At 38.7% G+C, this 20365-nt stretch overlaps 1 protein-coding gene across 4 annotated transcripts in view; it reads left to right on the top strand.

Moving 5' to 3' along the window:
- The window catches only part of ALKBH8 (alkB homolog 8, tRNA methyltransferase), a 44916-nt gene that overhangs the window by 2068 nt on the left and 22483 nt on the right, over positions 1–20365 (top strand). For 3 of the 4 annotated variants that reach the window (XM_038142273.1, XM_038142283.1, XM_038142291.1), the window contains 7 exons: positions 1847–2143; positions 2859–2999; positions 4863–5103; positions 6159–6290; positions 7150–7245; positions 8598–8702; positions 11663–11733. In XM_038142273.1, coding sequence (XP_037998201.1) covers positions 2868–2999; positions 4863–5103; positions 6159–6290; positions 7150–7245; positions 8598–8702; positions 11663–11733 — 777 coding nt within the window. In that variant the 5' untranslated portion in view covers positions 1847–2143; positions 2859–2867. The remainder of the gene's footprint in view (positions 1–1846; positions 2144–2858; positions 3000–4862; positions 5104–6158; positions 6291–7149; positions 7246–8597; positions 8703–11662; positions 11734–20365) is intronic. The other variant, XM_038142301.1, reaches the window with a different exon arrangement.

Here is a 20365-nt window from a genome sequence, read left to right as displayed (position 1 = left end):
ACAGGCCAAGCCTTTTGCACCCAGTTGTGTAGATGGTGATGCTTAGAGACGTAAGGTTTAGTGGTGGACTTTGCAGTTCTGGATTAACAGTTGAACTCAACCTTACAGGCCTTTTTTAACCTAAATGATTCTGTGAAATCTTATAATTGCACAGCTTGGTGATAGTAGGCTTGCTGAAGGAGCCTGCAAGTCAGCTGAATCTTGGTAAGGGTAACCCATTAGATGCACTTGGGAGAGTTTACTTCATAAAACCTTTTTGTGCTTCTTTTCATGAGGCTTTTATTTTTCCTCTCTCAGTTACTTAGGCTTCTAACCATCTTATGCTTTTGGGTGTTGTTTTTTTAGTTTTGCTTTTTTTGTGTGTCTCTCACTGTGCTTTCTTTTTTTGGTTTAAGCAAGTTTGAGATTTTTTGATCATTATTTAACTCATGAAGGTTAAGAGTACCATTGCTCTCTGTGTATTTAACACTGTCGATTAAGTGAAGAATCTTACTTTGAACTGTTTTGAGCTATTTATCTTTAGAAGGAAGAATGTTGTTTTCAAATAGTGAGCTGTGGCCTGTTTACAAGTGTGCCATCAGGGAGGGAAAATGCTTATTTAAAAGGGTATCAAGAATTTGAGTAAGGGAAGGGAAAAATCACAGTATAAAATAAGCAAAACGCCCCTAATGAGCACTGTTGCTTTAAAGGGAAATGGCAGACAATTCCTACAAATCTGTAGTAAAACTAATTTTGCCGAGATCAAGATTGATTCCATAACCCATTGATATTTTCAGCCTCTACACTTCATTTCTGAAGTCATGTGAAATAATTGTTGTAGTAGTCGTATCCTTTTTCTGACACTCTGCCCTGTTTCAGTTTTGTTACTTGTGAGATTTTTGTCTTGTGCATTTTGCCTCCATTGCATGTGAGCATGGTTGTGATTGAATTCTCTCTGAGAGATCCTAGGAAATGTCAAGAGTCTAATGGTGGATTTTGGTGCTGAGTAATTTAAGTGTTTTTTGGTTTTTTGGTCAGGCTCAGATATAAATGTGATCTTTATGTGGTTAGGCATGTGTAAAAACGAATAATGCCAGGAAGTCAGGGTTCAAACTGTTACAGCCTTGCATGTGCCACCTCAAACTTGATAGCAGGCATCTGAAACCATATCAGGAGAGAATTGTTGATGCCCACTGTGCCAGTAACTTGCCACATTTGCTTGAAATTGTTGTTGACAAGGGTTTCAATTCATTTAAGACCACTGTAAAATTGTGTTTGAGAATGGAAGAAGAATGGTAGGAGGATGAAGTAGTAAGTGGAAAGACTGAGTCTTCCTTGGCAGCAAGAAGACTGCTTTTTATCTTCTTTATCCTGCTCCTTTTTGGGAGATTAGAATCCTTTATTTCCACAGAGTGCTTTTGTCATTCTGATTCTCCTTAAAGACTCTTCTTGTGCAGTGCAGTTAAAAGTTGTGCTGGTTGATGATGGTAATGCTGCAGCAATCACAAGGAATACGGATCCTGTGCAACACTTCAGTATTTTACAACAATTTTACTAGCATATCACTGCTTGCTTAAAACAAAATTTTTGCTAAGTCATTCAAAACAAAGTTGCAGCAAAGACTAATATGAGGGTTTTTTTATCTTTACCATTTTTTGTGGTACATTGTCATATTATCATGGTTGTGTCTGCAGTTTAGGTATTGGGAAGCAGCTCTGCAGTCATGCAAGACAGAAGGCATGCAAGTGGATGAGTGACTGTTGGGGCAGTTGACAGAGTTAAATAATTACATATAGGGGTGATTGACCTAGTTTTGTTTTGTTTTTTTCCCTTAAAAATAACTGAAAAAAACCTCATTTTTTGACAGGAAGAGAAGATGGAAGGGTTGTTGTCAGATCGGTGATGATAAAAGAATGGAATAGGACAGACAGCTGCAGTTGGATCGTCCATCTATACTGTTAGGAGGATTTTTGGCAAAGAAGAGAAGATACCTCTAAAATACAGGCAAGGGGTTATGTTATAGGGAGAGATAAAGTCAAAGTCAAACTGCATCAATGTCTGGGAGCTTTGTCATCATCTTACATGAGATCTGGACTCCTCCCTTGGATTTGAAGGAAGTAGAAAAACAAAAGAAAAGAATGCAGGCTCAAAGAAATGTGGGAAGGTACTGTATGATTTCAATGTAGTGTTAGACCAAAAGGGGCAAAAGATGCAGCAAAACCTGGAGAATGACCTTTAAGTACTCACTGGTTGGTAAATTCTGTGTTGCCATAAAATTCAGTAGTTAATAAATAAATAAATAAACATATATATGTATGTATGTATGTACACAGTTTTCTGTTCCTTTGCACGACAGGAATGTGATTTTCATTACATTTGGGAGGTGTGGTAAATGATGTGTGGAGCATACTAGTTGCTTGCTCTAGGGCATGTAAGTATTGCGCACATTTTTCTACTCTCAGGAAAGGCAAGTTTGGCCAAATGTCACACTTGGTTGCAATTAGGTAAAAGGAGCCAAACATTTTATTTTACTTGTTCCCCTTGAAACTGAAGCATTTGGTGAGGCATGAGAATAACTGAGAAGCTGAGACAATACAAATCTCATGGCAGTTCCACACATAATTTTTTTTTCATGTTCTGCTCTGGAGAGACTGGAGAGAGAAGGAAATCAGCTGAAATTACTGTATGAAAACAGAAGGGGCAGACAGGTTAAAACCCACAAATGGATCTAGTGATACTGTGAATGTGAATAAAGGAGTGAAGAGGAAGAGAAAAATGGGAAAATGAAATCAAGCATCATAGCAATCTTTTAAAGCTTTATTTTTAGGAGAGATCCTTTTCAAGCAGGACACTTACTATGTGTTATTTCTGCTTTCCAGAACACCAGTATGGAAGCTGAAATGAGTGAAGATCATTTAAAAGCCCAGAAAATGAAGAAGAAGGTATTGAGGAAGCAGGTCAGAGCTCAGCATACGTTGATGAGACATGAGGGCATAAAGTGTGTCTCCCATGCGACACAGGTAGTTACGATTTTGATGGTAGTGTTAAAATGATGCTTATCTGTGTTCTCTACTCACATGTGTCTTGTGTGAAATGCAGTTTTTAAAAATGGACTTCCCAAGATTGTGGGTTTTCTCTGCTTCTTTGATTTCAAAACAGAACTGTACTTCAGCAGTTCAGGGTATATAGAGAGACTTTGGCCTTTGGATAAGGTTTTTTAAACCTGGAACAGTAGTTACTCTGCTTGAGGAGCAGGAGGAAGCATTGGAAATGCTATTGAAGTAGATAGAGAAAGAGAAGAAAAGTTTGTGGTTTCTTTTTTTTTTTCCCCTCAGGCTTTTAACTTTTGTTCCTTTATATCTTCTATGGTTCTCTGTCAAATGTGATTTGTCTTATCTAAACTCCTCCTTAAAAACATGTTTATCTTGGAAATGTTTTCCATCTTGTTTTTATTAAGGCTGTGGTTCTGTGGGAATTGAGCTGGTTGGCTGATTTGCAGCTGGTTAAATGGGGACAGCTTTCTCTTCCCTCTCCAAAAAGTGACCTAGCATGAAGCTACTTGGGTTTTTGATTTGTAGTGTTCTGCCACAGAAGAGTTACAGCAGATCAGAGAGTGACCTCACAGATAATGATGTAGCAAAAAGTGACAGGAACTTGCAGACAGAAAGTGAAGTTAGAGTTTCTAATTTCCCTCTCTCATTTATTAGGAAATACAAATGGCTTGAAACACTGTAGGGCAGTATCATTTAACCTATGCTTGTTCATCCTGATCCTGAAAATTCTTCCCATTCAAATATGGAAACATGAGTTAGATCTTTATACATTCTTGTAATAAAATTTGGTTTAATTTTTGCTCAGATTTCAAACCACATGGACAGATGTTAATGACTCAGCAATCTTGTTTATATTGTAACCTCTTTAGAGCGAAAACTAACTGTCTAGTGTTGCTTGGAAATGGGTCTGTAATTTGGGACTTGTTCCCCTTGAAACTGTCCCAGGTACCAAATTATCCATCTAATCTATCCAAAGAGTAATTTTGGGGTCCAGCAAGGTCCTTAATGGTGACAGAACATTTAAGTGATATGTGAAACAAAATCATAGTGCTAGTGGTAAACTTGTGTCAGGAATGTAGAAAATACTTCCAGGCTTTGTGCAGGAGTCTGACTGTCTCTAAATTACATCATCAGTTGCATGTGCTGCAGCAGTTGTGTAGTGGATTCTTTGTACATTAAGTGAAAAGAGTGGTTTGAACCTCTCTCTGCGTGTCCTTCACATGCATGGGTCTCTCCATCAATAACATTCCAGGAAACAGCAGTAATTAATTATGAGGTAAATCTTGAAAAATATGATCCTTGGCAGACAGCCTGATGCAGAGCTTAGAACAGATGTTAACAGAGCCTTCACAATAGGCATAATCACAGCCATGCTCAGTGTATAATTTTTTTTAATGAACCTCCTCTTCAGTTCTAAACCTCATTTTCTTTTTTTTTTTTTGGAGAAGTGAAATGCTGTTGTTTGAATTAATTAAACACTTTTCCCAGCTGTTCCAGAAACCACCAAAATTATGTGTGCCTGTGCCACTGTTTGCTTGCAGTACACTTGTCACACACATGCCACTTCAAAGCCTGCATTAACTGAGGAGGTGTTTCTGCTAGAGGTTGCAAGGCTTTCAGCCACACCATGTGCTGTGCAAGCAAAGGTTGCTTTAGCCTTGTGTAACAAACTCATGGAAATGTAAATATCTTGTGCAGAATACATAAAAGAGTGCTCATGGGTTTAATTTTTCTTTATAGTGCTGTTCTCTTGGTAAAATATTAGTTTCAAATGAACTGACAATAGTCACTAATTCTTTTTGTTTTATTTTTTAATTCTTTTTCAATTAGAGTCTGGTTATTGCCAATGCTGGTCTTGGTAATGGGATGAGTAGACAGCAATTGCTCAGAATACTAGAAGAATATGGAGCAATGGAAACACTTTTAATGCCACCAAATAAACCATACTCATTTGTGAAATACAGAACAACAGAAGAAGCCAAGAAAGCCTTTAATGCCCTTAATGGAAAGGAAGTAACATTGGAAGACTGTGGCCAAAACATTGTTCTGTATATTAATTTTGTGGAAAAAGGTACAGTTTTTCTGCTCTCCTATGTATCCAGCTTCCTGCATACTGCTCCCCTTTGCTTTTACTTCCTGGGTTGTAAATACAGATAAAAAAGCACACTAGTTTTTGAAAGTAGACACAGAGAATGAAAGCTAGAATCTGAGATTCAGAACTTAAAATAATCTTTGCTCCTTGTGTTCCAGGTTAGGATACTCTAATTTCAACTCTATTACTTGGAAGCAAAAGGAAAAAAAAAGATTTGAGTAATTTCCTGACCATTCAGTACTGTGCATGAGGGTTTTGTGATTAAGCAGCCTGGGGCATCTCTGGACAGTTCCTTGGATTTCTTGTGTGACCCTGGTCTTGCAGTCTCTATCTCAGCTCCAAGAGGAAAAATATACGCAATGAAATTTCTGTGGTTTTTTTCCCTCTTCCCCCCAATTTATTTTTTTTGGCTGATTTTAACCAATTTACTACAGGAACTGTTGCTCTTTCTGTGAGCTTTCATAGTGTCTAGTAAAAACGGTTCCTGATGTCTGTCTGTACATTCTGCTAGCAAATAGCTTTTTTTGAACTCTTAGGATAGCAAACTGAATGTCCCAACATCAGTGATGTTTTACTTTCACCTAGGTAGTGTTCTGTACATATTTGTCCATATTTGATTACAGAATACTCTGTCTGTGGATGCTGCTGATACGGTAAATCACTAAAATTCTACAAAATTAAAATGAAATTCAGGTAGAACCTGAAGTGATTGGGAAATTCTCTTTACCGTTATTTTTACAGGAAAGCTACAAGCAGTTTTGTGTTTGAATAGTGTAAAGTCTTGTTTGTCTTATGCAGTAAAATTTTAGAAAGCGCTGGAATGATGTAAAACTTGGGCCTTACTTACCCTGTTTTGTCATGACAAAAAGAGATCATTCTTTCTCCAAATAAGTCCACAATGAGGGCTCCATTGTATCACTAAGCCTTTCTACAACTGTGCTATATTCTCATACAAAGTAATGATATCTTCATAGGAACACAGTTTTTATTTTCTCTAAAGAGTGACAAAATTCTCTTTTTTTCATATACCTCAGTTTCCTTGCAAAATGCTGTTCCTACAAGCTTGCCTCCGGGCTTAACTGTAATTGAGAACATTATTTCTCCAGAGGAAGAAAGGAGGATTTTGGAAAGTATTGACTGGAAAGCAGATGAAGATGCTCAGAATGGTGGGTACAACTATAGGAATCCAGACATTCTATACTTTTATGCTGCTTTTTTCCTGCAGTTTCAGGTTACGGGAAGTCTACATCTTGGGAAATGTATTGTCAGAAATTATTCTGAGGTTGCTCTTAGCATTTTAGAAATTAGATCTTATACTGCAAGCGATCAGTTCCTTGGGACAAGTAATCTGAATTGATATTCTGGAATGGATTTACTTGAATAACAAACCTTCATCCAGAGACAAAGTATTTTTTATATGTCTTGTGCTAAGCACAAGACTGTTTGTAATTTGATGTCCAGCTGAAGAGCTGTGTCTTCTTTTGTGTAAAAAAACCAAAACTTAGTGAGGCATACATTCTGGATGCTTTCACTTGAGCTTTTGGAGTTAAATCCTTCAATAAATGATATCTTGGAAATCACTTCAGAGTTCCTGTGTAAATTTGTTCCGTGGAGCAACACAAAAGGTTATGCTGACCTTAGCTAATGTGTAACTTGGTGATTAGTGAGAATGATGGATGTTGATGTATCTGTAGGTATTCATCAGGTGTCAATTCAGAGATCAGGGCAAGAAAAAGATGCATTAAGCATGGCTCAAACAATTGGTATTCCCTGCTTCTTGCATATATAAAAACACGATCCCTTTGACTCAGAACAGCAGTGAATGTGATGCTTGATGAATTACAAAAAATAATAAGCAGAAGTGTGTGCATGAAGAACAAGAGTCACATACACTGTTTAACTGCTAATTAAAGAATGTTTAGGCTTAACAGGTAGGATGGACGAGAGAAACATGGTAAATTGCCTGCAATGTTTCATATAGTCTTATGTAGTCTAATCTTACTTTAAAGTTATGTGTTTTTACAGCCCAGAAGACTTTAAAGCATAGAAGAGTAAAGCATTTTGGATATGAGTTTCGCTATGATAACAATAATGTTGATAAAGACAAACCATTACCTGGAGGTGAGAATTTCCCTATTGAACTGTGCTTATTTTGCATTGATGTTTGAACCATTATATAAAGCCTTTAAGCCTTGCTGAGTTATGGCTGTGAGAGTCTGGTTAAAGGAGAGCCTTTGCTGTATCTTAAGCACACACTAAAGTGCTTTTGAATTTTGAGATTCATTCCAAATTATTATTAGTGGTTTAAGCTTGTTGTCCAATCACTAGGAGCCAGAGGATGCTGCCCTTTGTTGAGCTCTGGTCAAATAAGGCTTTTGGGATTGTAACTGTCATTCCTTTTTAGCTTTTTGTTCCATAAAACAATTATGTGTTACAAATTGCATATTAATTTATTTGGGGGATGTGACGTATTTTGCTCTATATATTTATCTCAACCAGCTTGAAGCTTGCTGGATGCACACTGAAATAAAATTTCCTTTGCTCTGAAAGCAATTTTGTAAAGGTTTCAATAACTCATATTGGGAGTTGAAAGCTGTGAGTCAGAGCAAAGCAAGTGAGTCATCTTATAGACTTAGATTTAAAAATAGTGAAATAGGAGAGTTAAATTCCTGTAAAACTTGAAGGTGTTTAAGGTGGTGCATGTGTACTTGGATGGATATAGCATGCAACAGAAGGATTCTGGTTATCTTAAGATTTTTAACTGTGAAGCTATATCACTGTAAGAGAATTGATATGTGAATTGTTTTCTAGTCTCACAGACTATTTTATGTGTCAGAAAAGCATAAGCACTTCTTGGGAGAAAACAAGAATACAAATCAGTAGATTAATGGAAGGGATAGTAGAAACATGTTTGTTGGTGTTACTTTCAGTGGAATTTTTCAATCAAGTCCTCAGGTAAAACAGCAAACCAAAGGTTCAGTGGTGGACTATGCCTTCTATTCCTGTTTCAAGACCAGCTTAACTTTAGTAGATTTTTTGGTGATATTTAATCTAATTCAGTAACAGATTTCCAGGGAATAAATTTTTTAGAGAGCTTTCTGCACAATTGACTCTCTGCATAATAATTTTGCTTCTTAACTGCAACTTTTTTATTGTAATTGGCAAAAACCTTTCATCTCATTTGATGTGATTTTATTTAACTGTAGAGGTACTACAGTTTGCATTTGTAAGGAGTAATCTGTTTCTGAATGCAGAGGCCTTGGAAGAGTTGCCTTTGTAATTTTGAGATCTTCAAGAATGTTGGACTTGAAGATTAGGCCCCCAGTTCTGATGTGTGTGTTAGCAGCAGATGCAGAGTAATCATCATTAAAGATGGACTTGCATGTATATGAAGCTACTTCTATGTATTTTCCTAGTTATATTTATTGTAAAAAGCTGTCCTGTCTTGTTTACAGTTCTCTTTCTATAATCAGGTCTTCCTGAAATTTGCAACCCATTCTTGGAGAAGTGCTTAAAGCAGGGATATATCAAACATAAACCTGATCAACTGACTGTAAATCAGTATGAACCTGGACAAGGTAAGTTTGTTTGTCCCTCAAAAATTTTGAACTCTTTATTTTATATAGTGGTTTAACCCTGGTAGGCAACTAAGCACAATGCAGCTGCTTGCTTACTCCCCTCGCCGAGGCAGAGGAGAGAATTGGAAGATAAAAGTGAGGAATACTCATGGCTTGAGATCAGGACAGTTTAGTAAGTTAAAAACAAAGCAAACAAAACAAAGGAAGACAAGTGATGCAAAAAAAAAAATTCCTCAGCTACTGGCCAGTCAGTGCTCAGCCAGTCCCTGAGTAATGGCATGCCTAGTAAACTTCACCCTTAGTGTTATTACTGATCATGATATCTTGGTCGCATGGGGTCACTTGTTCCAGCTGTGTGCTCTCCCAGCTTCTTGTGCACCCCCAGCTGACTTGCTGGTGGGGAAACATGAGGGCCATAGAAGACCTTGATGCTGTGTAAGCATTGCTTAGAAAGAGGTAAAACACCCATGTATTATCTACACTGTTTTCATCACAAATCCAAAGCATAGCACCGTACAGGCACCTGTGAGCAAATGAACTACATAACAGTCAAACCAGTACAACATCACTAAAAAGCAGGAGAGTGTAGCATCTAACTGTGGAATGGTGTAGGAATAGGATTTAAGCACCTGCTTAGTGTATTTCCTCTGTGACCAGAGATGCTTTGAGTCAAAACTCAAGTCTTAATACTGGTTTCTTCTGCACATGGGAACTTAGGTTTAGAAGTGCAGTTTTTGATACCATTGTTATGGAAAATAATGGTGTGTGAGTCCAAGGCCACGATTTGAAAAGTAACTGTAAAAAGATATAGGAATAAACAGTCATATTTGGTCTTCTAGTTAAGTGGATTTTTTTACTCCAGACTTTTATTGCTTCCTGTAATGTGCAAACAGTCTCCAAGAAATGGTTCCTGCTGTTAGTACATATGATACAATGTGATATATGGAGTGTGATATATGTGATATATGGAATCTTAAGTATGATGCAAGCAGTGTTCCCTTATCCTAGCAATAAGGAATTACTGTATTTTTGTATTTTTTTCCCAAACTGGAGGCTTCTGAAGAAAAACAAGCTTCTAATCACACTTCTAGGGAACAAATCACGTGCTGTACCTTTTGCTAAGCTTAGTCATCAAGGTTAAATATCTGGGTTGCTTTCCAGGCTGAGTATCTCATTTGTCCTTAGGAAGAAAGAACAATGGCTTTACTTTCAGAATTAATGTCTGGCAGCTATTACAGTGTCTGCTGAACAAGGGTCTGAAAAGCTGATCCTATTTGTTTGTGTATCTGACAATCTGTTAAATTGATACAGTTTTGTACTTCTGTCTGGGACATCTGAGGAAATTAGTTAGAATTGTAGATTTCTATCAAGAATGGAAGCAGGTTTTTTTGAAAAATCAAACAAAAACCCAAGCCCAAAGCAAAATACCCTTTCTTAAGTGCAAATCGTTAGCATATGAATGAGCACAGAACACAGTCAGATTAATACCATCTGCATCTTGGTTCTGAGCTGTTTTTTCACTGGAAATTATACTTGAAATTTTTGAAAGTGAGTTATGGCTATCGTTATCTAAGCTGGAGGGGCCACACATAAGATACATTAAATGAGGTGTATGGGTCAGTGTGGCCTTGGGTGAGTTACTGGTGACAGTGTGGAGAGCTGTTAGCGTTCTCTTACTGCACAGTGAATTGCGCAGACTTCAGTGTGCCTCTTGAAGCAAAGCCTCAGTGCTTTCTACCGAGGCAAAGTTATGAGTTGTATCAAACGGGTATCTGTCTGTCCTTGGTTTTCAAGTCTCACTGATTTTCTGTCAGATTAGATGTTGGTCTCAAAACACTTGTATTGTTTGTGCTGAAACTAATGGAATTCAGAATGTTTATGTCTGGATGTAAAATCTACTGTATACTAAGGGTGCTTTATAAAGCTGACTGACACTTCAGAAAAAATTGTCTTCAACTCAGGAGCTCTCTACAGAGCCCAAAATGAACTTGGGTAGAATTTTTAATAAACAAATAAAACTGTTTCAGTTTGAATGGTATGGGAAGGACTCTGTCTGCCTTGGCCTGCAGTGGATGAGAGAAAGGTGCAGTTGCACTTCTCCCAAGCTGTCTGCTGTTCTCCCTTGCTCCACTGCTGACTGCCGTTCCCCACCATGTGGTGAGATCTCGCTGTGGCATGCACACTGCTGTTCCAGCATTTGGCATTAAAATGTGTGACACAAGTTGCAGGGATTGGCAGTTTCTTTCCAATTAGCAGATATGAAAGAAAAATCTAAACAAACCCTTTAAAATGACTGTCCTTTTGGCAATTCTCAGTTATGTGTGTGTACTCATACACACACTAACAGATGTATTACCCAGGGGTTAGCCTAGCAGGGATGTTGCTTTGCCTAGGAAGTGCAAAGCACAGGCAGACTTGATCCTAACAGTGCCTGCCTCTGAGGCAGCAGGTCTCAGTGCTGAAGCTGAAATTCTTAATGCAGTCATTTGCTTAGGAAGTAGAGGGATTTGAAATTACTCCTCTGTGAAGAGAGTGGGGAAGAAATACATTATCGTGGATGAACTGAAGCCCAAAAGCACCATAGGTACCATAACTGTTGCTGCTAAGGGCTAAACTGCCTGCAAGGAGAGCCAAGTGCTTGAGCTTCTCTCTGCATCAGGGAGTCATCCAGGAATGAGCAAGGCCTTGGTGTAACCTGAACCATCTTCTAGGTATTTCTACTGCTTATACAAGACACTTAAGTTAATTTTGTCCATCTAATCTGGGTGTAAGACAGTTGCCCCAAATTGGAACTCAGTTCCCTTGTTTATGGTAAGTTTTGTTTGTTCAACCATGCATCCCAGTTTTCCATATGGACATCCATAGAAATAGAGCTTGCCAATGGAGATAGCACTCTATTACTGTCGTTGTTATTATTATAATTATTGTATTCACTTTTTTGTTGTTTGTTTGTTTAACAGGAATTCCCCCTCATACTGATACACATTCTGCTTTTGAAGATGAAATAATCTCTCTCAGTTTGGGAGCTGAGGTAAACCTAATGTTTGCATGTGGTCTGATGCTTTACTGAGAAGTTCCATTTTTATATTGTTAATTTGATTTTTCATGGTGTCTGTCCACATTAATCTGAACTTAATATCAAGTATGAAAGGTGGTGTGATATGCTAATTAAATAAGTAACCGCAATAAGTTGTCACTAGAAGATTGATTGATACAATGATTGAAAGATAATTGATACAATGATTTTTAAATCTTGGCATTCTGGTCTCCACTGACCTTCCTTCATCTTTATTTCGTGCTTTAATTTTACATATTCTGCCTTAGTACTGCAGCCCTGGGTGTTCTTATCCTTTCCATTCCAATGAAAAGGCTGACTCTGGCACAGATGCTCTGTTACTTCATTGATGTAACACCATAAGCAGTGCATTTCTAGGTTATTGCATTGCAGCATACCTCAGCATACTTGAGACCTTGATGGTCTCAGAGATGGCCAAAAGCACAGGATTTTAATCACGTGATAAATAGAAATCTTTCTGGGAAGTGGACTGCATGGAGCGTTTTGAAGCTGTAAAAGGCTGGAATGTCTACATTTCAACCAGGGACACAGCCAGACTTGGACCATTTCTCGATATTTCAGGCGTAGGCATTGGATTACAGCCTGTTAGGTTTCTCACAAATTTCAGTGCCTTTTCCTAATGGGCCATAAATACACTTTTCAGGTGCAGGCAGTCAAAACACAGATGTAGTTAAACAAGCCAGTGGCCCATGAAATGCTCTGTTATTTATGGTTTTTCTTTCTAGTACTTCTACAATTTTTTATGATTTCTTTGTGGTTTTGTGCACTTAGCTCTTCATCTGATGTTAAAATGAAATATCAGTTGCAGTAATATGTGATTTACCTATTTAAGGAGCGAAGCCCCTTTCTCTATTCCCATAAAATCTTACCACAGGCAAAATTTACACACTCTATTAATAAATAATTGGACTTACACATACAGCATCAACATTTGGTGTCTTTCTCTTCTCTTTATTTTTCTCTCTGTAGGGTGTTTTTTCCTACCTGAATACATCAGGCTGCAATGTGGTGGAAAACATGCATAAAGCCATATGTCTTGTCCTTTCTTTGTTCTCCTCAACAGTAAATGTGCACATCTAAATAAAAAGTGCCATGAAGAAATAACCTTGCAACCCAGCTGTTTCTGTATTCTCTTTTGGAAATTGGCAGACACTTCAGAGGAAAGAAAGGAAGCAGAATGCCTCATTATACTGAGTAATGGAAAGCGCATTTCTTTCAATTGCATATATGCTCGCCCCTCCAGGATCTGAGGCAGATTGTGATCATTAATAACTACAATAAATGCTTTGTCTTATGAAAAAGGAGTCTGGCAGAACAGAGGACTAAACACAAACACCCTCCTTGCCTGGTGACTTAGTTATCACCACAAGATTCTCAAACTTTTTTATCATCTTCACAGGCCCACAGAACTGTTTAGGTTGGATGGAATCTCTTAAGGTCATGTAGCCCAAGCTCTTGCTGAAGTAGGGTCAGGTTGTCCAAGACTGTGTCTGGTTGTGTTTCGAATGTTTATGCAGATGGAGACTCCAGCACCTCTGTAGGCAATATTTTGTAGTATTTGACTTCTGTCACAGTAAAAATCCAAACTGTTTCTTTGTGTTCTGATGGAATGGCATAGGATTTAAATTGTGCCCATTGTTTCTTGTCTTGTTGATTTACATTGTTAGGAAGCATTTGGCTCCTTCTTCTTCATTCTTTCCCATCAGTTATTTATGCACATTAATAAGAGCCATCTTTCCTGATCCTGAGTCATCCCTTGTCCAGGCCGATCAATCTCAACTCTCTCAGCATCTTCTTATGTAAAGATATTCCTTAATAATCTTCATGGCCCTGTCCTGGACTTGCTCCAATAAGTCCATGGCATTTTTGTAGTAGAAAGCCCAGTCCAGTTCCAGTACTGCACAGAGTACAAGAGATAGCCCTTCACCATGGCTGAGAAGTGAGGAAGGATCACCTCCCTTTACCAGCTGAGTGCTCTTCCTAATGTAACCCAGGATGCTGTTGGCCTTTTTTTCTCCAAGAATGCATTTGTGGCTCATGTTCAGCTTCTTGTCACCAGGACCTCAAGGTCATTTTTGGCAAAGCTGCTTTCTAGCTCATCAGCTGCCAGTGTGTAAAGATACATGGAATAATTCCTCTGTAGAACTTCATGAGGTTCCTGTTGGCAGCAGTTGACCAGCCTGTCCAGATCCTTCTGAGTGGTGGCACAACCATCTGATATCAGCCACTTCTACTTTGATTTTCTCTGCAAATGTGCTGAATGTGTGCTCTGCCCCATCATCCAGGTCACTAGCCCCGGTATCAATCCCAAGGGCAGCCCACTAGTGATGTTTAATTTGTTTCTGCAAACTTGATTTATGTTGAAGAAGGAATAGTTATTGGCATGTATGTTCATTTTAAATATAAACAATCTTGAGAAATAAAGGTGTGATTCTTCACAATGCTGCATTTGTCTTGCATCAGATAATCTACAGCAATCCAGGTTCTTACACCTGCATGAAATGAGGTGAAAATGTAGGTGTGAGATCCTCTTTCCTATCTCAGTCTCATGAAATAGCTGTATCAAGGGGCACAGAGTGGCCAAGTGGTGGCCCTGTTTGGTGCAATCCATCGTGTTTTGAGGAGTTTACAAGATAGATTAAACTTGTTTTGAAGGAGGAAAATCCCATTATTGCATTGTGCTTCTGCCTAGCTTATAAAAACCACTGAATAGTTAGAGGGCAAAGCAGGGCGAGTTGATTTGTCTTGTCCTATAATACTTCAGGAAAAGTGGGGGAGTCTCAGGCTGATCTTTTGTGTTTGTAACCCATTTCTTTGCCATCTCCTGGGAAACTGCAGAGTAAAATGAGACTTTTAGAAGGTCCTGTGGGCCTGTAACTGCATTTTATAAATCACCACATTCGCCCTGTCTTTATAGGAGTTGATACACTGAAATTATTAATGAATATCAGTTTCAGTGCTCTGTTATTAAATTCAATTTTCTTTTATTCAGAAGTTGTCATACTAGGAAAGACAAGGCAATATGGTAATTTTCGGTGAACAGTCTTTTATTAAACTTAATGGCAAATCATGTTCTGTATCCATAAATATGAACAAAGTACTGCAAAACAGGGATCAGTCCTTTCTGTCAATAAATTTGGTTTTATTTTAGTTAGGTGTTATTTTCAGTGCCTCCATTTGGTGTCTCTAAAGATACGCAGTTTTACAGTATTTCATCAGAAGCCTGGCCAAGTCTGCAGCTGTCTCAAAAGAATCCTAATTTTAACCTGTGTTGAATTTCTCTTTTCAGGTTTGCCACAGGAGCTTGATCAATATTGAGATTTCTGTTTTGCCAGTTTTTCTAATTTGCCATTTTATATGCTGCTGTGTAAGCCTTTATTCATTAAAACTTTAGAAATACAAAGGTATCATTTCTATTATGAGCTAAGTAGTGCTATGAACATATCCAACCCATAGAAGAATTTTCCCTTGCTGGCTGCAGATCTTGCTCCCAATCCAAAGTTATCAACACTGTAGTCCCTTCTTGTCAGCTCTGCCCTGCTGTGTCTGAGACTGCCATGGGGCACCCACTGTGCCCTGCCAGACAGCAAAGCACAGTCATAGTTTGCTCCAAAGGGATGTTGGTTTGGCAGAATATCCTGATTTATGTTGCTGTGTCCCATTTTCCTTGGATGCAGCCCCAGGCTTGTCATTCTCTTCTCCTTAGCTCTGGTTTTCCTTGCCTTACTCTGCTTCCTGTGTCTTGGGCTGGCAAAAGGCTGGTACAAACACAGAACTGCTGTGATGCTCTGTCTAGGCCCCAACGTAATGTCTGAGGAAGGAAAGCTTTAGGGATGTCAGTCAGATTTGTGGCTCAGAGTTAAAGAGGGAGGGCTGTGTATGGATCATCCTTGACCTCTGCCTAGCTTCTGTTCATCTGAGCACATTCATCATCTCTTAGCCTGTGGGTCTTAAGTGCTTTGATCTATAAAGAAAACCTGTGACTCTCTTAAGCCATGAAAGCAGAGCAATGTTTCAAAGAAAAGCTTCACCAGACCTTTTGAACAACCTTTGAGTATGGTCATTTTAGAACTGATAGAATGAGGTGTGCTGCTTCTACTCATCTCTCAGTCTGATAATTGACCCTTTTTCTGGCACTTTTGCTTCTTACCTGTTGATCTATTTCTAGTCTGTCTTGGCTAACAAACAGAAACCTGTGGCTGGTATAGCAGCAGCTGTTTCTGTAATAGCTGAGAGATTTTATGAGAAGCCTTTAGAAAGTCTAGACTGTACCCAGCAGCTGTTTTGTGTCTTGCATGAGCTTTATAAGGTAGACAGGCACTGGATATTGCTGTGTGGTCCAGCTCTTACTCTGCTTATTTTGGTTAGCTGCTAATTCAGTTTAATTTGCTGTTTATATATATATTGCTTTATTTTTCTTGTAAGGGAAGGCAGAAAGCGTCTTACCTATTTAAAGAATTGCTGTGGTAGTGGCTATACCAAAGTTTTTTTCTCTGTCGATGCTGGCAGGATGATGGTAGTGGGTGAAATAGTAGTAATAGAATCAAATTGTCTCTGAAGCCAAATGGAAGATACTAATTTTAATCACGACAACCTAATGCTGAGTTTAGAAGTTTGTTCAGATGAGGTAGGATTCCTAAAGCTCAGTGATGTGCTTTTCCAGTCTGTAAGACAGATGCAACTCAAGAAACATGTCTTACAGTCATGGATTTTATTGGTTCTTGAAGAATAGCAACTTGCGGTGGTTTTAGCTGGAAACACAAATGAATGTAAATTATAATTCTATGCCAAATTTAGTTGATTTGTCCCATTTAAAGTGGTATATCATTTTTGAAAACTAATGAGGAGCTGCTCCATGTGAAAGGTGTGCTGAGCACTGCAAATTAAATGTATCAAGCTTCATAAATCTGTCTCTCCTGTTTGCATTTGCTCTTTATAGATATGTCCTGTGTTTTTCTGTCCATGTCACATCATGGTTGACTATCACTGAGCTGGGATGATATACAAGAACCACCAAAATCAAGGGAAAACTTCCTTTTGATGTAATTGAACACTGAGATATGCCCTCTGAGATAAGCAACAAAGCCTGCAGCCCCTTCATGGGAATACTCATAGCAGTCTTAACTGCCTCTTTTGGGAAAGGTGAAACATTCTGTTCTGAGGTTTTTTTCTGTGCTAGATGTCTCCTCCCATTTGCATACAGGATTCTGTTCACAGATACCAACACGTCCTGCTCATGTTTCCACCTGGTGAATTATTTTAACCCTTGGAAGGATCCTGAAAGCCCAGCTTTTCATGTAAACTATTCAGAGAGAACCTGTCCTGCAGTAAAAAAAACCCTCCTTGGTTGTTAATAGGCTAATTCCTGTTTTAGCCAAGGATAACAAGAGCAAGGTTGCACTGTGTGCAATTAATGTAGACAAGCATTTGTTTCCCAAGTGGTGTAGGAATCTGCTCACTCACCAATTCCAATTTGCATTGAGGTGGTACAAGAAGAGCATTCTGATTTGGCAAGAATTGCCCCCCAGAACAATGATTTGGTAGCATTATTTATCTAGAAGCTGTATGGCAGTAATTTATGAAGAAACTGGACAACAGTGAGGAGATGTTGCTTTCTCTGATGTCTCCTCAGCTACTTGGGAAGAACAAAGCTAAGCTATAACAGAGCCATATTTCAAAGTTTTGTATGTAAAAATATTCTTTTTTGCTCCCCTTCTTATATTGGTGAGACATTAGTTTCCAGCTGCCTCTTTGTCTGAGGCTGGGTGTTAACTATGAGTGGGCCAATACCAGGTGAATAACTCTGAAAAGGTTGGTCTCTTGTCTCCCTTCTGTAGGATTTGTACCAGCCTGCCCTCATCTCCACAGAAGAAAGAAAATTATCATACCCCATACCTTTCCATAAAGCTGTTCTCCACTATTCAAAGCCTAGTAGCTCCTGCTTCAGTGCTGAGGAAGGCAGGTGCCCTGTGGTTTGATTGCTGAATGTGCAGAATGTGCTGTGACTTGATAAGCTCTTTCTCCTGGGTTTGCAAGAGTGGGAAGTTGCTTTACTCCATTCTCTGTAGTGGTTTTGTTTCCTGTTCATGGTCCATTATTTTGGCTACTGAGGGGGAAGGCAGAGCTGTGGCTTCTTCTGGTTCTTACCAGTTTGCTTTCTTCACAGTCAGTTGGTTGTTCTTTTTAAGCATCCTGTGTTTTGTTTGAGCTGTTTTAGTGTTGAGAAAGGGTTGTGGGAAGAATGTTCTCTTTGTTTCCTGAGCTCCTCTGGGCAGTATATCCAAGGTGAATGTGGAAAGAGAGATACAAGAAACGGCAATTAGGAAGAATTTGAAAATGAAATCCACCCAGTATCACATAGAAAAATACATTGAGATGCTATAAGAAATATCATATGGTTCCAGTTATTTTTGTGTGATTGTGAGAGAACGCCTACTGTGACTGAAATACTCTCTATAATGTTTGCAGTCTGCAGTAGGGCTTAAGATTTTCTAATTGGGGTCATAACTGCTAAATAATGAATGAAAGCTTCTGCTTAATTCCTTTACCGTCTTGATTCTGTTTTAACAGAACCTGTTGTCTCCAGGCTATTTGCTGTTTCTGTAGTGTGCTTATTTTGTATGCTGAGGCAGCACCATTTCATTTTCAATTCTCAGACGTCTGGCTGTTAAGGCGCTACCGTGACACACAAATACAGATACTGAATTTTTCAGTGAAAGCCAATGTACTCTCTAAAAAGTATCTTGCTATTCCATAGCTGTTGCTACATATTTCTAATTGGTTTTTATGTGGTAGGAAAAATGTAGGTAGGTAACAATCTTGGAAAAACATTATATTATGGTATACAGTACCACTCATTTTAAATTAAAACCATTTTTTTTCTCTTTTGCACTTCATGCCTCCCATGTATCCTTCACTATGATAAATGAACTATTCTTCTGTGGTAGTGAGATGAATTAACTGTTTAAATATGAAGTTTCTATTTATTCCAGTGAAAAAAAAAATAGTTATTGTAATAAAATAAAAGAAGCATCAGATTGGAGACCATTAAAAGCAATGTGGTTAACAGGTTGAGGGAAGGGATTTTGCCCCTCTACTCTTCTCTCATGAGGCCCCTCTTGGAGTTCTGCATACAGCTCTGGGGCTGCCAACCTAGGCAGGACAAGGACCTTTTGGAGACAGTCTAGAGGGGGATTATGAAGCTGACAAGAAAGCTGGAGCTTCTGCTTTGAAGACAGGGTGAGAAAGTTGGGATTGTTCAACCTAAAGAAGAGAGGACTGGAGAGTTTTCCAGTACTTAAAAGGGGCCTACAGAAAAGTTGGAGAGGGATTCCTTATCAGGGAGTGTAGTGACAAAATGCAAAGTAATGGTTTGAAGTGGTTTGAATGGTTTGAAGTAGAGTAATGGATACTGAAAAAGGGGAGATTCAGATTAGCTATTAGGAAGAAATTCTTTACTGTGAGGCTGGTGAGATACTGGAAGTTGTGAATGCCTGTTGGAAGGGTTGAACCCATGGAAGGGTTCAAGGCCATGCTGGATGGTGCTTTGAACTGGTGTAGTGGAATGTGTCCCTACCCCTGGGAGAGGATTTAGAATTAGATGCTCTTGAAAGTCACTTCCAAACCAAGCTGTTCTATGAAAACTAACAGAACATTTGAATTTACATTTCAATTGGTATTTTTACAGCTGAAGTTGTTTTTGAGTCAGGTTTTGAGTTATCATTCTTGAAATATAGTTAAATTTTTAATAGAAACCTCTGTGTTGCTTTTTAGTAGTTACTAGTTTCTTCATTTTTTAAAGGATTTTCTGCTTTGTCAAGAGGTTCATCAGTGGAAATTACTTTAATTCCCCATGTTATTTTTAGGAGGTCGGTACCTGCTGTGTGAAATGGAATCCTGATGTCTGCTACCATTTAACAGCAAACAGGCTGAACTAGTGCATTAAAAAGTTATCTTTAGCTGTTGCATTTCAACTGTACTTCAGTTTTGGAATTCAGTAAGGAAATCTAATTTCATTAGCTGTTGATGTCATCTCTACTGTCATAGGAGCCTATTTTAAAACTGGCAAATTTAATGTAGAAATGCCTAGTCAGTCAATAATAATAATCACAAGTAGCCTGTAAGCAAAGAAACAAGCTTAACTTGTTGAGCTCCTGCTGTGGTGTATTGTCTCTCTTGGCTTTGGACAGGAATTTGTAATAGCAGTAAGTGGTAGCACATGGGATTTGAAGTCTGTCTGCATTTATACTATCTTTACAAATCTGAGTATTTTGCATGCTGTAATGTTCTGTTTCTGTATTTCTTACCACCTATGTTTTGAGAGGGGTTTCTCCACAGAGCTCTTGTTGCAGTAGAGTTAAACTTTTGCTGAGGAGCTGGCAATTTTGAGCAGTTAAAGCTGACAGTGCTGGAGCTGTCAGACCTGTGATGCTGATACACTTGGCAGAATCATTCCGTCAGTGGGAGAGTTGTGCCTTTAGCAGAGAAACAAGCAGGCAGGCAGCCTGTTAGTACTGCTCAGGGGCAGTGCAGGGAAAACCCTGGTCTGTTTGCTGGGGCAGCAGAGGAATGGTTGGAGGAAGCCAAG

The sequence above is a fragment of the Motacilla alba genome, chromosome 1 (assembly GCF_015832195.1).
Source record: "Motacilla alba alba isolate MOTALB_02 chromosome 1, Motacilla_alba_V1.0_pri, whole genome shotgun sequence".
Classification (NCBI taxonomy): Eukaryota; Metazoa; Chordata; class Aves; order Passeriformes; family Motacillidae; genus Motacilla; species Motacilla alba.
This window is presented reverse-complemented; position numbering and strand designations above follow the sequence as displayed.